This window comes from Gracilinanus agilis, chromosome 2 (genome assembly GCF_016433145.1).
Source record: "Gracilinanus agilis isolate LMUSP501 chromosome 2, AgileGrace, whole genome shotgun sequence".
Lineage (NCBI taxonomy): Eukaryota > Metazoa > Chordata > Mammalia > Didelphimorphia > Didelphidae > Gracilinanus > Gracilinanus agilis.
In genome coordinates this window covers 532,210,689-532,224,370 of record NC_058131.1, presented here as the reverse complement: position 1 = coordinate 532,224,370, position 13,682 = coordinate 532,210,689, and the positions used below count along the sequence as shown (strand labels likewise).

Genomic DNA, 13,682 nt, shown 5'->3' with positions numbered 1-13,682 from the left:
TCTTTCTTTCTTTCTTTCTTTCTTTCTTTCTTTCTTTCTTTCTTTCTTTCTTTCTTTCTTTCTTTCTTTCTTTCTTTCTTTCTTTCTTTCTTTCTTTCTTTCTTTCTTTCTTTCTTTCTTTCCCTTTACCTTCTGTCTTAGGAATTATTACTAAGTATGTATTCCAAGGCAGAAGAATAATAAAGGATAGACATTTTGGGATTAAGTGTTTTGCCAAGAGTCACACAGATAGAAAGTGTCTAAAGTCATATTTGAACCGAGGACCTCTCTTCTCTAGGCTGGTTCTCTATCCACTGGGCCACCTAGCTGCCCCTCCTCACTTTCTATCTGAGTTTGACACCACTGGCCTAGAGCCCTGAGAAAAGTAAATGACTTGCCCTGTTGCAGAGCCAATAGGTACTAGAGGTAGAATTCTAAACCCATTTCGTTCTCTTTTCCAGTCTGATCCTCTATTAGGACACAGTCCCACTCATACAGGATACAACTAAAATGGATAGTGTCAGATCTGGAGTTAGAAAGACCTGAGTTAAAATCTGATCTCAGGCACTTACTGGCTGTATGATTCTGGGCAAGTCATGTTTCCTCATTTGTAAAATGAGCTGGAGAAGGAAATGGCTAAACACTCCAGTATTTTGGCCAAGAAAACCCCAAATGGGGTTGGACATGGCTGAAACAACTGAACAACAACAACATATAGGAGGTAATTTTTTTTTTTTTGGTGGAGGGGTACTGTTGTTCAAAGGTGGAGTGGGGGAGAGAGAGGTTATGCAAGTGTCAGGAAAGACTTCAAATAGGAAGTAAGTAGCATTTGAGCTGAATCATTAGGCTTAGCCTTGAAACTGAACTCTGTCACCAACTTGAGGCAAATCACTAAATCTCTGTGAAGCTAGGAATAGCTGTCCTATCACAGTATTGGGGACAAATGAAATAATGGATGGGGAAAGAATTGAATAGCTTTAACATATGACACAAATATAAGATCTATAAAGATGGCAGGACATTGAAACACTTTAGCTGAATAACCAGTAATTTTGCCATATCCCAAAAGAGAACTCTTTATATTAAAAAAGGATTTCAATAAGCAGGCCAAGATGGACAATCCCTTCATTTATTTTTTTTTCAGACCCTCACCTTCAACTGTAGAATCAATACTGTGCATTGCTTCCATGGCAGAAGAATGAGAAGGGCTAGGCAATAGGGATTAAGTGACTTACCCAGGGTCACACAGCTAGGGCATGCCTGAGACCAGATTTGGACCCGGGACCTCCCAGCTCTGGGCCTGGCTCTCAATCCCCTCATATCCCTTCATTTCTATACTCTGTATGGACCACGTCACACTAAGAGAGGCATGGTCAAATACTTGGCAATTTAGCATGAGGAGGTGGGGAGGGAGGAGACAGAAAGGCCTGGGGGAGAAGAAGAAATGTCTATGAAGTGGAATTCTTCCCCAGCTAAGAAGTAACCTGGCTTTAAACCAGTGAGAAAACTGATTTCTCTCCCTAAAGGTATATTACACAGATTTAAAAGCAAAGAAAGAAAGGCAAATCACTGATGAGAGCTGCTGTCACCCATTCTCTCACAGACACAAAATGTTCTTTTCTTTAATGCCTCTTTCATGTAAATTCTCCTATGAAAAGAAACTCTTAGCACTTAATGCACACACACACACACACACACACACACACACACACACACACACACACTACATTTTCCNACACACACACACACACACACACACACACACACACACACACACACACAAGCCCCACCAGCTCTTGTAACCTGGAAGACAGGTTTATCATTTATCTTTCCATGTGAAAAACTTGCAATCATTCTTCCAAATTCCACAGAAACAAAGAATGTGGAAGCTCAGAGTCCAGAGACAACATTCAATTCACTGCTGCTCTCCTAACCTTCCAGGTGGTGCAGAGGAAGAGTGGAGGTCCAGAGTGATCCAATTCATTTCCTAAGGTCATACAATTAATAGTGGCCAATGCACTCAAGCATCTGGGTCTTCATATAATCTAAGGCTTGAATTCATGTAGTCAGCAATCTGGGGCTGAAAAAGACCCCCAAAGCTGTCTAAATTAACCTCCTCATCTTACAGAGGAAGAAATTATGTCACTGAGAGGTTAACTAATTAATCAATTTAATAAGTATTTATTAAATTCATATTTTAGCCTGCTGGTTGGTCTGACCATCACAAGTCTCTTTGGATTCCAACCATCCTCCATTAGCTATCAAAGTGATCTCATGTTCCCATCCTCCCCCCATTCAATAAACTCCAAAATCACCTCCAAGATCAAATATAAAATTCTCTCTGTGGTATCCAGAGCTTTACATAATCTGATCTTGGCCACTCCATCTTCCAATTGTCTGTTCTCTATGCCTGGAATTCTCTCCTTCCTCATCTCTAACTTTTGGCTTCCTTCAGGTCCCAGCTAACATTCTGCCTTCTCCAGGAAGTCTTTACTAATCCTCATGAAAACCAATGCTTTCCTTCTGTAGATTATCTCCAATTTATCCTTTATATGGCTTATCTGATACATAGTTGTTTGCTTTTTTTTCTCTCCAAATAGACTGTGAGCTCCTTAAGAGTAGGGACTGGCTTGCATAAGTGCTTAATGAATTCTTATTGACTAATTCTCCCCAGTTATCTTACTCTTGCTCCCTACTCTAAAATTCATTTATAGCTATAGATGTGTATGGGATGCAGACAGCTTTATTGGTCGTTCTCATCTTGGTTTAATACTTGTCTTTGGCTGTATATTTAGTGTACTTCTGCAAGTTCTTGAAAGGCAACCCTAGGAGAAGCTAGGTGGCACAGTAGATAGAGTGCTGTATCTGGAGCCAGGAAGTCCTGAGTTCAAATCCAGCCTCAGACAGTTACTCGATGTGTGACCTTGGACAAACATTTAACCTTGTTTGCCTCAGTTACCTCATCTGTAAAATGAGCTAAAGAAAGAAATGGCAAACCACTCCAGTATCTCTGCTAAGAAAACTCCAAATGGGGTCATGAAGGGTAGGACTGAAAACACCTGAACAACAAGAGAGTAGTACCTAGGCCTGCCCAATATTTATTGTGCTGACAACTGAGGCAAAATGCTGCATGCAATGAATTGATTAATGCATACTTTTTGATGACAGTCAAAATGGTTTAGAAAGCAACAAGGTGATATAGTGGAATAAAGAATAGAGAACCTGACCTTAATAAGAGCAGAATTCAAATCCAACCTCAGAAACTTAATGTCTGTGTGACCCTGGCCAATCACTTATTCTTTGTCTGCCTCAGTTTCTTCATCTTGCAAATGGGGAGAAAAATAGCACCTATGTAAATCTTAAAACTCTACATAAAGGCTAGATATTAAGATGACGATGGTGATAATGATGATGACAATGTCCAATGGACTTTTTAGAGCTTTTAGGTTTTTAGGTCATATCACAGGGTTAGCTTTTGAGAAAGTGCTAAATTCTCATGTCCTTTGTCTAAGAACGACTTATTTAGGGGAGTTGAATTGTACCCCCATTAAAAAACTCCAAGATCACCTCTAAGATAAAATACAAAATCTTCTGTGTAGCATTCAAAGCTTTTCATAATCTGTACTTTTCCAAACATTTTGGAAACATTTTGGGTCTTACACTGCCCTTCCCTTCACTTCTCCCTACTCTGTGATCCAGAGAAAGTCTTGAGTTTAGACCTGGACATGATTCTTCTAAGATTTTTACCCAAGTCTAAGACAAAAATTGAGAAAACAGTTCTAGACCCTCAATATCTCTGAATTTTGAATCTAAAGATCTGGTTTGAATTCTGCCTTTACTACCTCCCAGATGTGTGACCTTGTACAAGTCACTTTAATTAGAAATTCTGACTCCTCATCTGGGAAATAAGGAGGGGTTGTGCTGGAAGTTGCATAAAGGTCTCTTCTTAGTGCTATATTATTTGAGGCAGCAAGCAAGGCTAGTGGAAAACACACTGGCTTGATGGTCAGAAGACCTGGGATCAAATCCTGCCTGTGACTTTTTTTTTGAGCCCTTATCTTTTGTCTTAGAATCAATACTAAGTTTTGATTCCAAGGCAGAAGAGTAGTAAGGGCCAAGCAATTGGGGTTAAGTAACTTGCTCAGGGTCACATGGCTAAGAAATGTCTGAGGCCGGATATGAACCCAGGATGTCCCCTCTCTGAAGTCTGGCTCTCTATCCACTGAGTCACCCAGCTTTCCCATGCTTCTGACTCTTATTGTCCATGTGGCCTTGGACAAAAGTCATATCACCTTGCTAAGCCTCAGTTTCCTTATTTATAAAATGAAGGAGTTGAATTACATAGTTTCATGTAATCTATGATTTTAGGAGTGTCAGAGACTCTTTCAGGAGGAGGTACAGGGAAGGGGTGGGGAAAGGAGAGAGGATGCAGGCAAGAGAATTGAATCACTGAACCTAATATTTCTGTGCTTCAGGTGTTTCAGTTGCATAATGGGAAAGAGTTCTCCCAGTGCCCTTCTGAAGATAAACCTAGGAACACTTTATAACAGCTTTGACCTTTCTGGAAGAAAGATGAAAGAAAAGTTCATCACTGATGATTTTCCAGTCAGGATTTTATTCTTTTCTTCTGATTCTTTAGTTGTTCTTGTTGGCTTTTGGATTTTTTTTTTGTGCAAAATAGAAAATTTTAGAGGGAAATCCCTTTATTCTAATGTTCTCCTTTTAATAGAATGATTAAAGTTTCTACAATAAAAGGAGAATTAAAATGAAGGCAAAAGTTGAAATGTAATCATTAAACCCACTAAATTTATTCCTTCATTCTCATGCCCAGAAGGGTCTTGAAGAAGTAATATATTACACTAATCTTGAAATACATAGGAAAAGGGACTTTTAAGAGTCAGCTAGAGCAGAACCAAGAGAACAATGTACACAGTAACAGAAATATTATACAATGATCAACTGTGAAGGACTAAACCATTATCAGCAAAGCCAGTCTCCAAGATAACCACAAGAGACTCATGATGAAAATTCTCTCCACAACCAAAGAAGGAACCATTAGAATCTGACTGCAGATCAAACCTGCCATCTTCCACTAGATATCCTTCATGAGATTTCTATTATATGTGTGATATGTGTCTTCTATCATGACATTAGCAATATAGAAATATGTATTACATGAAAGTATTAGACGATTTGCCACTTTGGGGGAGGGGTAAAGGAGAGGAGAAAAATCTAAATTTTAAAACGTCAAAAAATTGTCAAAAATTGTTTCTACATGCAACCAAAAAAAAAAGAAATGAACATATTTTTCAAAAATGGAAAAAAGTCAACTAGAAAAGGAAGTGGTATGGTGGGAAGACTTGGGGCAGGAGAAACAGGTTTTAGGCTTTGACATCTACTGGCTATGTATTACCATGAGTAAATCAGCTCACCTTAATAAGTTTCAGCTTATTGCTTTGTAAAACAGGCATAATAGTACTTACAATACTGTACCTATCTTGCAAAGCTGTTGGGAAGAGAGAATTTCATGAACTTGAAGGCATCATAGAAATGTGAACTCACAGAAAAGCTAGGTGGCACAGTGGATAGAATGTTGAGTCTTGAGTCAGGAAGTCTCATCTTTTCAAATCTGGCCTCAGACACTTACTGGCTGTGTGACCCTAGGCAAATCACTTAACCTCATTTACCTCAGTTTCTTCATCTGTCAAATGAGCTGAAGAAGGAAATGGCAAATAACTCATCAAGTATTTTTGCCCAAAAAACCCCCCTAAATGGGATCATGAAGAGTCAGACATGATTGAATAACAATTATTATTATTTTTAAAAACCCTTACCTTTCATTTTCTAATCAATACTGTGTATTGGTACTAAGGCAGAAGAATGGTAAGGGTTAGGCAGTGGGGGTTAAGTGACTTACTCAGGGTCACACAGCTAGAAGGTATCTAAGGCCAGATTTGAACCTAGAACTTCCCATCTCTAGGCCTGGTTCTCAATCCACTGAGCCACTCAGCTGCCCTGAACAATTATTCCTGATCAAAATTCAAGCGTTTCTAAAGATTGAAAGTAATCAGATGATGCTGAAGATAGCTCTGAGTCAAATTTACATCTTTTCCTAAATGGGATCCAGCCTCTGTTTCATTATCTAATAGCTTTTTCTTCTTGAAAAGGATGCTTATTATGTGCTTGCCCCAAGTTTCTTAAGGTAGATCCTTCTGAGGCACATGAGCACACATAGCTGTGGGTCTCACAAAGAGAGAGGGATATAGAGGCTGTGCTTTCACTGGCATAGGAAACCTTTACCTACATAGGTTGTCATCTTCTCTTATAGCCTTAGAGTGGTCTAGAAAACTGAGAGGTAAGTGACTTGCCCAGGGTCACATAGCCAGTATACTTGAAAAATGCTGCCAAATCCACATAGTCCTAGCTCCAAGGCTGACTTCTAATTTACTAAGCCATGTGGCCTCACAAACAGAAAGAAAGCAATGCAAAGGACCATTAGGAATCTCTGTGGGGGAGGGGATTTCTCATCAAAGAAAGAAAGGTACCACAGGAACCTTCTGTCATTCTGATTACAGTCTTTCTTTTGGGAGGGAAGAAAAGGAGGCAAAATTTTGAGCACTTTTCAGCTGTGCTTTATCCAGAAATAATACAGAAAAAACTCCCATCATTTACTGAATGGAATAAAAATAGGGCCACTCTTAAGAAAATAGCCTGCCTGCTGTTTTTAAGTTATGTATCCCCTAATGTTTAGGCTTTTTAGACAAGGCGTTGGAAAAGTGCAAATCATGATTAATTCACTGGATAATAGATATGTAGCAGGATACTTAGTTCTTAAATTCTCTACCCTTAAAAACTGGGCTGATTGGGAGAACCTCTTGTAATTCAATCGCAAGCATTCCCGTTTTACATCCTTATTTTTTCAGTCTACCAAAACTGCCCTCTAGATTCCAAAGGAAGTTATCAGACTTTATTTACCCAAATGATTCAAAGTGCTCTGGCTTTCTGCGGAATGGTAATATATATTCATATACATATATATATATATATTCAAACTCCCTTGGCGTCCACAGTACATAAGAAAAGAAAAGCGACAATGCATCTCATCCGGCTTTCTTTCAAAACAATTTCACAGAAACCTACCAACAGGGGCAAAACTCGATCCCAAGAAAAATCGAACTCCCTTAGGAGAACTTTTTTCACTTCCGATCACACCTCTCATCACGAAGCAGCACCCCCTCACATTCATATGCAATATGTACTGGAGAGGAGACAGACTAAAACCTTTCAAAGACTATTTCAGAAGCTTATTATAAGCCCCCCCACCCCCCAAAAAATCTAAAACCGCTACACGTCAAATTCAAATGTCCTGAAAGAAATGCAATATAGGTGTGCGTGTGGGACACACACACACACACACACACACACACACACACACACACACACACACACACGGACACATGCATCCCAGATCGGAAAACTTACCAAAAGAGTGAATACACGTTTCAATGAGATCGCCCAGGCTGGCTCCTTTGGCTAAGTGTCCCAGCGACATCATCATTCGGAACTGAGCGATCTGGGCCAAGTTGGGATGAGAGGGGAGAGGGTTGCTTGGCTTCGCCTCTAGTCTTGCTTTGGGGGTAGCATGGCAGCCATGCGAGGGCTTCCTAAGTGGAAAAGGGACAAACAAGTCAGTAAATTTGGGTCTTAAAGAAGAAGGAGGAGAAGGAAAAGAAGAAGAAGGGGGGAAAAAAAAGGCAGCGTGAGGAAGGAACTGCAAGCTCTGCTGGCAGGTTGGAAAACAAAAGAGGAGAGAGATAAGACAATTAAATCCCGGGAGTTGGGCTGGGAGAAGGCATAACCCTCCCACTTGGCAAATGCACCAAACAGACCGCGGGCTGTTAAAGAGACATTGCCCCGGCGAATGGGAAGGTTGGAGTTTTCCGGAGCTTAGAATTCCGACCTGGGGCTCGTCCCTTTCGCGTCCCGGCTGCTTCGGGGTATTAAGCTTGACTTTAATTCCCAAAGGAGGAGCCGGGGGACCGGGAGAGAGAAGGGGTGAGGCCATTTCTCTATCTTTCTTCGGTCAGGGGACCCAAGGGAGATTCTCCGGTTTTACTCTCCAGGTTCCTCACGTGAGTTGTAAGCTCCGTTTTCCTTTCCTTTATCTTCCCCAGAAATGGCTTCATTTAGCCTAAATTCCATACAAAGTCAGGATTGTCCTAGAACAACCTCCAACCTAAAGAAAGATTTTTTTTGGTTTTAAATAAGGGGTTTGGTGGAGAGGTAGAAAGGAGAAAAGGGGAGGAAGACATGTGGGTGGTTGGAATCAGACCAGACTTGGGGCTGGGTTTTCACAAGGATTCTCTTTAGAGTTTAGGTTGCTCCTTCTTATTACTGGTAGCACAAGAAATCTTTCTTGGCCATTTTACATGAAAAAGCCTTTCTATCAAGGGAAGCTATGGCATTTCTCCTCTCCTCTCCTCTCCTCTTTCCTCTCTCTCCAATATATATATATATATATTTAGTTTCTTCATATATATGAAGAAACTGAATTTAAAGCCTGGGGACCATGGATCCCTATGATGGATTTCAGTGGATCTCTGGACTTGGATAAAAGGTTTTTAATTACATTTTTATTTTCACTAACCTCTAACTCAGGTGTGCTTAATCTGAGTGAAGTCCATGAAGTTATTATTTTTTTAAGGGTTTTTAAACCCATATCTTTCGGCTTACTATGCAGAAAAGCAGTAAGGGCTAGGCAATGGGAGTTAAGTGACTTGCTCAGGATCAGCCAGCTAGGAAGTATCTGAGGCTAGATTTAAATCCAGGACCTACCATCTCAAGACCTGACTGTATCTTCTGAACCACATAGCTGCCTCCCATGAACTTTGGTAACTAAACCAGCATAATTGCTTTTCTCCTACCTTTTGCAAGAAGCCTTTCCAAGACCACTTTAATTTTAGTGCCTTGCTTCTGAGATTAGCTCCAATTTATCCTGTACATATCTTGGTTGTACGTAATTGTTTGCAACGTTCTTCTGCCACTAGACTGTGAGATCCCTGAAGACAGGAACTTGACATAGTACCTGCCACATAGGTATTTAAATGCCAAATAGGCATTTAATATGTAAGTTGATTTTCTTGGCCATATGAATTCAAAAACGTTATTCTTAGGAGTCCATAGATTTTACCTAACTGCCAAAGGTTCTATGACTTGAATGAGGTTAAGAACTACGGACTGCAGGGATTTTTCCCAGAATTCAATATCAAGTTAAAGCCTAAATCCAGAACTCACTTCAGGAGCTCTTGATCATCCCCTTTTTATTCAGATGATTCAATCCCTTTGTTTTAGCCTTAACCACAAAAGGACCATAGCTCTACTGTGGAAGAGAGGCGAGGTTCAATGTTGGCATTCTGTTTTTATTCTTTCTTTGCTTTTCAAGATTGCCATTTCCCAAAAAGGGCATATGTTTTGTCATGAGAGGCTTATTTGGGGAAAAGGGGCTAAAGGAGATCTGCAAGATATTATCATCCTTGAGGAAGGAAGCAAACATTTAATAAGCACCTACTATGTGCCAGGCTATGAAAGGAGCACTTAACAAATATTATCTCATTTTTTGGTCCTCACAAAAATCCTGTAAATTAAGTGCTACTATTATCAGACCAAACCAGCAAGAGAGAAGAAAGAAGAAAAATAGAAATGAAAACAATGTTTCCTTTTGGTTACTTGTTATGAGAACTGGTAAAAGAATGTGGGGGAAAGATAGCAACAACTATTTACTGCATCCTACTACATGTGGTAGGCTTGAGGAGGATACAAAAAGTAAAAAAAAAAAAGGTAAGACAATCTACTCTAGAGTTTACAAATGAAAGTAACTAGAAAGGGGCAGGTAGGTAGAATAGTGGATAGAGAGCCAGGACTGGAGCTGGGAGCCTTGGATTCAAATTTGACCTCAAATACTTCCTAACTGGGCAAGTCACTTAATCCTGTCTGCATAGTTGTTGCCACTCTTCTACCTTAGAATTGACATTAAGACAGAAAGAAGGTAAGGGTTTTAAAAAACAAAATAACCAGGTAGATAGAGCATTGAACTCAAAATTCAAATCTTATCTTAGTGTGTGACCCTGGACAAATCATTTAACCTCTCTCAGCCTGAATTTCCTCAGGTAAAATGAAGGAGCTAGATTTGATGGCTTCTAAGGCCCTTATGGTCTAGACTAAGAGGTAAAGAATGTACATATGTGAGAATATAAGTAATGGGAAAAGAACCAAAACACCAGCAAAAAACATTACGTATAATTAAGTGCTACAGGAATTGAGAGAAGGAAGAATTTCCAGTTAAAAGGGTTTGGAGAAGCTTACTGGAGAGGGTGGGATTTTTTGCCTCTTAAAATGGGCATATAGCACACTCATGGCCACATACAACTGATAACACAATAATAAAATAAAATCTGGGGATATCTGTAGGCTTCATTTAGACAGTCTGTCTGAAGACAATGGAAAGGACTAACATGGAACCTCTGCATTGGTATGTTGGTAAGTATTTAACAACCCCCCTTCTGGGGAAAAATGTATGCACAACACACTTTTAAGTTTAACATGCATTATTACCTTTTTCTCCATCACTTTCTCAAATCTGGATTATAAATCAAGCCCCAATTCTAGCATTTGCTGATTTCCAAGGCATAAATGGGACAGCTAGGTGGTACAGTGGATTCAGTGCCAGGACTGGAGTCAGAAAGACATCTTCTAGAGTTAGAATCTGGCCTTGGGTACTTATAAGCTATGCGACCCTGAGCAAGCCACTTAACCCTGTTGGTGTCAATTTCCTCATCTGTAAAATGATCTAGAGAAGGAAATGGAAACCACTCGTAGTACCTTTGCCAAGAAAACCCCAAATAGGGTCACAATTGGAAAAAAAAAAGAAAGAAAGAAATGGCTTGAGTCCTACACTAATGGAAGGACCATAAAACAACAACAACGACGACGACGACGACAACAACAACAACAACAACAAAAGTGTAAATGTTTACCCTGGGAATTCAACAAATGGCTCCCAAAAGTTGGTTGAACATAAATCTGGCACAACCTTGAATCTATGTCACCTAGCTCAGGTTAGGAACCATTCAGTTAAGTAAAAATCACCTACCTAGTAAAAGGCATTGTTGTGAAAAGATCTTTACCTCTTCAATGTAAAAGATTCTAGAATAATAATTTTATATCTGAGAGATTCAGTCATATTTATAACCATTCATCCTATGGGCCCACTTACAGCTTGAAAATCTTTCTCTTGGACTGACTCCCTCCTGACATTCAACAAGGTTCTGGGCTAACTACTACCACCAAGGAATGTTAGAGTATAAATTGTTGTAGTGGTTCATTCATTTCAGTCTGACTCTTCATCCCATTTGGGATTTTCTTTGGCAAAGATACTGGAGGCTATTTTCTTTTCTAGCTTATTTCACAGATAAGGAAATTGAGGCAGACAGGATTAAGTGACTTTCCCAGGGTCACACAGCTAGGAAGTGTCTGAGGCCAGATTTGAACTCACAAAGATTATGAGTTTTCCTGGCTGGCACTGTATGTACCATGCCCATTGAGTATAATATAGCATTATTCTAAGGTGAACATGATTAAGAAGATAACATCTTCTAGGGTGGGGGACAGTGGTTGGAGGGACAGGAGTAAAAATCAAACCATACATTCCAAAGCTTAGTAGAAATGGGGAACCCAGTAATTTAGCTTGCCTCCATTAATACCAAAGAAACAAAGAGTTAATTGCTCTACTATTTGGATTGCTTGTGGGTGTACATCTTATCACTATCTCATTCCATCCCATCTCCTACCATCATATCCTACCCCAGCCACAGACCCAGAAAACTGAGAGTTGACTGAAATGTTTGTTCCTTATCCATTAACACAATGAAAAGGAAGAAGGGGCTGAAAGGAGAGAAATGAGAAACTACTGATTATGGGAAGATGGGAAGAAAGAGGAAAGAAGAACAGAGACACAAGAGAACAGTAGCTTAACCCAGTTTCCATTTGCCACTAATTTCTTCTCTTGGAAAGAGATCATTCACAAGGTCAGTTTCTTCAAGTGCTTCTCTCCCTAGAGGTTGGTAATAAAGGAATGTAAAACAGTAATATGAGAAATTTCATTCTAGCCAACCAAATTTCATTCTGTACATTGTCAGCAAATTAAAGTGGATGGGCTGCCAAGAGCTGAAACTCCAGGTCTGATCTCCCCCTTTCTACCCTAAGATTTTACATAGGTAGGGTGTGAAGTGCTCTATGGTCCTTTCCCTGACCAGATATATAGCAGATAAAATAGACATAGCTGGGAGAGTTTTTAAGCAGAGGTGGCAAATTTCCTTTTTCAGGGATAATGTAGAAGGGACTGATGTAATGAGCAAGAAGCTGAATTAAGAGTTAAGGAATCTTCTAACTCTCAGATTTCATAAATCTACAAACACATGAGCACAGGATTGTAATTCAAATAGACTGAATTCTAATCTCAACCTTGACACTCATGAGTAATATGACCTCAGATAAGGCACCTGCCTCTCTGCCCTTGGCTTCCCCATGTATCAAAGGAATTACTCTTTGAGTTTTGTGGATTTCAATTTCCAAAGCAATATGACAGGAGGGAAAACCTACCCAGATTCCCTCAAGTTGAGAGAGAGGTATTCTCTGACTATGCTGCTTCTGTTAAACAAAAACAAAAACATTGGGCAGCTAGATTGCACAGTGGACAGAGCACCAGGCCTGGAGACAGGAAGATCTGAATTCAAATACAGGCTTAGATACTTACTTACTGGCTGGCTGACCCTGGGCAAGTCTCTTTACTCTAAATGTCTCACTTTCCTCATCTATAAAATGAGCTAGAGAAGAAAATGGCAAAGCACTCCAGTATCTTTGCTAAGAAAACTCCAAATTGGGGTCATGAAAAGTCAGATATGACTGAAATGACTGAACAACAACAAAAAAATTCTTTCAGAGGCAGCAAGGTGACTCAGTAGATTGAGAGGCCCTACAGATGGGAGATTCTGGCCTTAGATACTTCCTAGCTATTGTTATATTTAAAGGAAGTCACTTGTATCTATTTGATGTATTAGAAGTTGATATACAGAGAGGATAGGATGGTACTTCTCCTTTATAACAGTTGCCCAGGCAGGATCCTTCAGGTCAAATGGTTTATCCCTTCAGGACCCACCTGGGATTAATTGATATATTATTAATTTGGGCTCTTCAGCTGGGATAATGTTGATATTCTGACTGCGTTGGCTCCCTTCCCAAAACAAGCTTTGAAACTGATTTAGGAAGGCACTTTAAACTTTATATATATGTGGTAAGAAGGATAAGGGTAAAGGATTGAGGTATTAGGAGACCCTACTTAAATTGCTACTAATGAAACTCTAACTGCTGGCAATGAAGAATCAAGTGATAACTTCCTCTGGTCTGGCCTGGCCAGGGCTAAACCAGAGTAGATAAACTGTTGGGAAATCTTCAGCTTCTTCTTCTGTATATCTTAAGCCTTAACAGTTGAGATATATCCACCCTTCCACCCTCTTCTTCATCTCCTGCCCACTTCCCAGATCCCTCCCGGGCCCTGAGAAGCCTAGATAACTAGATGATGAAACTCCTAATATCTAGGGACAGTAGACACCGAGGTGGTGGTCAAGTACAGGTTGATAATGGTATAT

At 39.9% G+C, this 13,682-nt stretch overlaps 1 protein-coding gene across 1 annotated transcript in view; it reads right to left on the bottom strand.

The window, feature by feature from the left end:
- RASGRP1 (RAS guanyl releasing protein 1) overlaps positions 1–13,682 on the bottom strand; it is a 121,198-nt gene that overhangs the window by 102,243 nt on the left and 5,273 nt on the right. Inside the window, exon 2 of the mRNA XM_044665137.1 lies at positions 7,462–7,643. Within this exon, the coding sequence (XP_044521072.1) occupies positions 7,462–7,643 (182 nt within the window). The remainder of the gene's footprint in view (positions 1–7,461; positions 7,644–13,682) is intronic.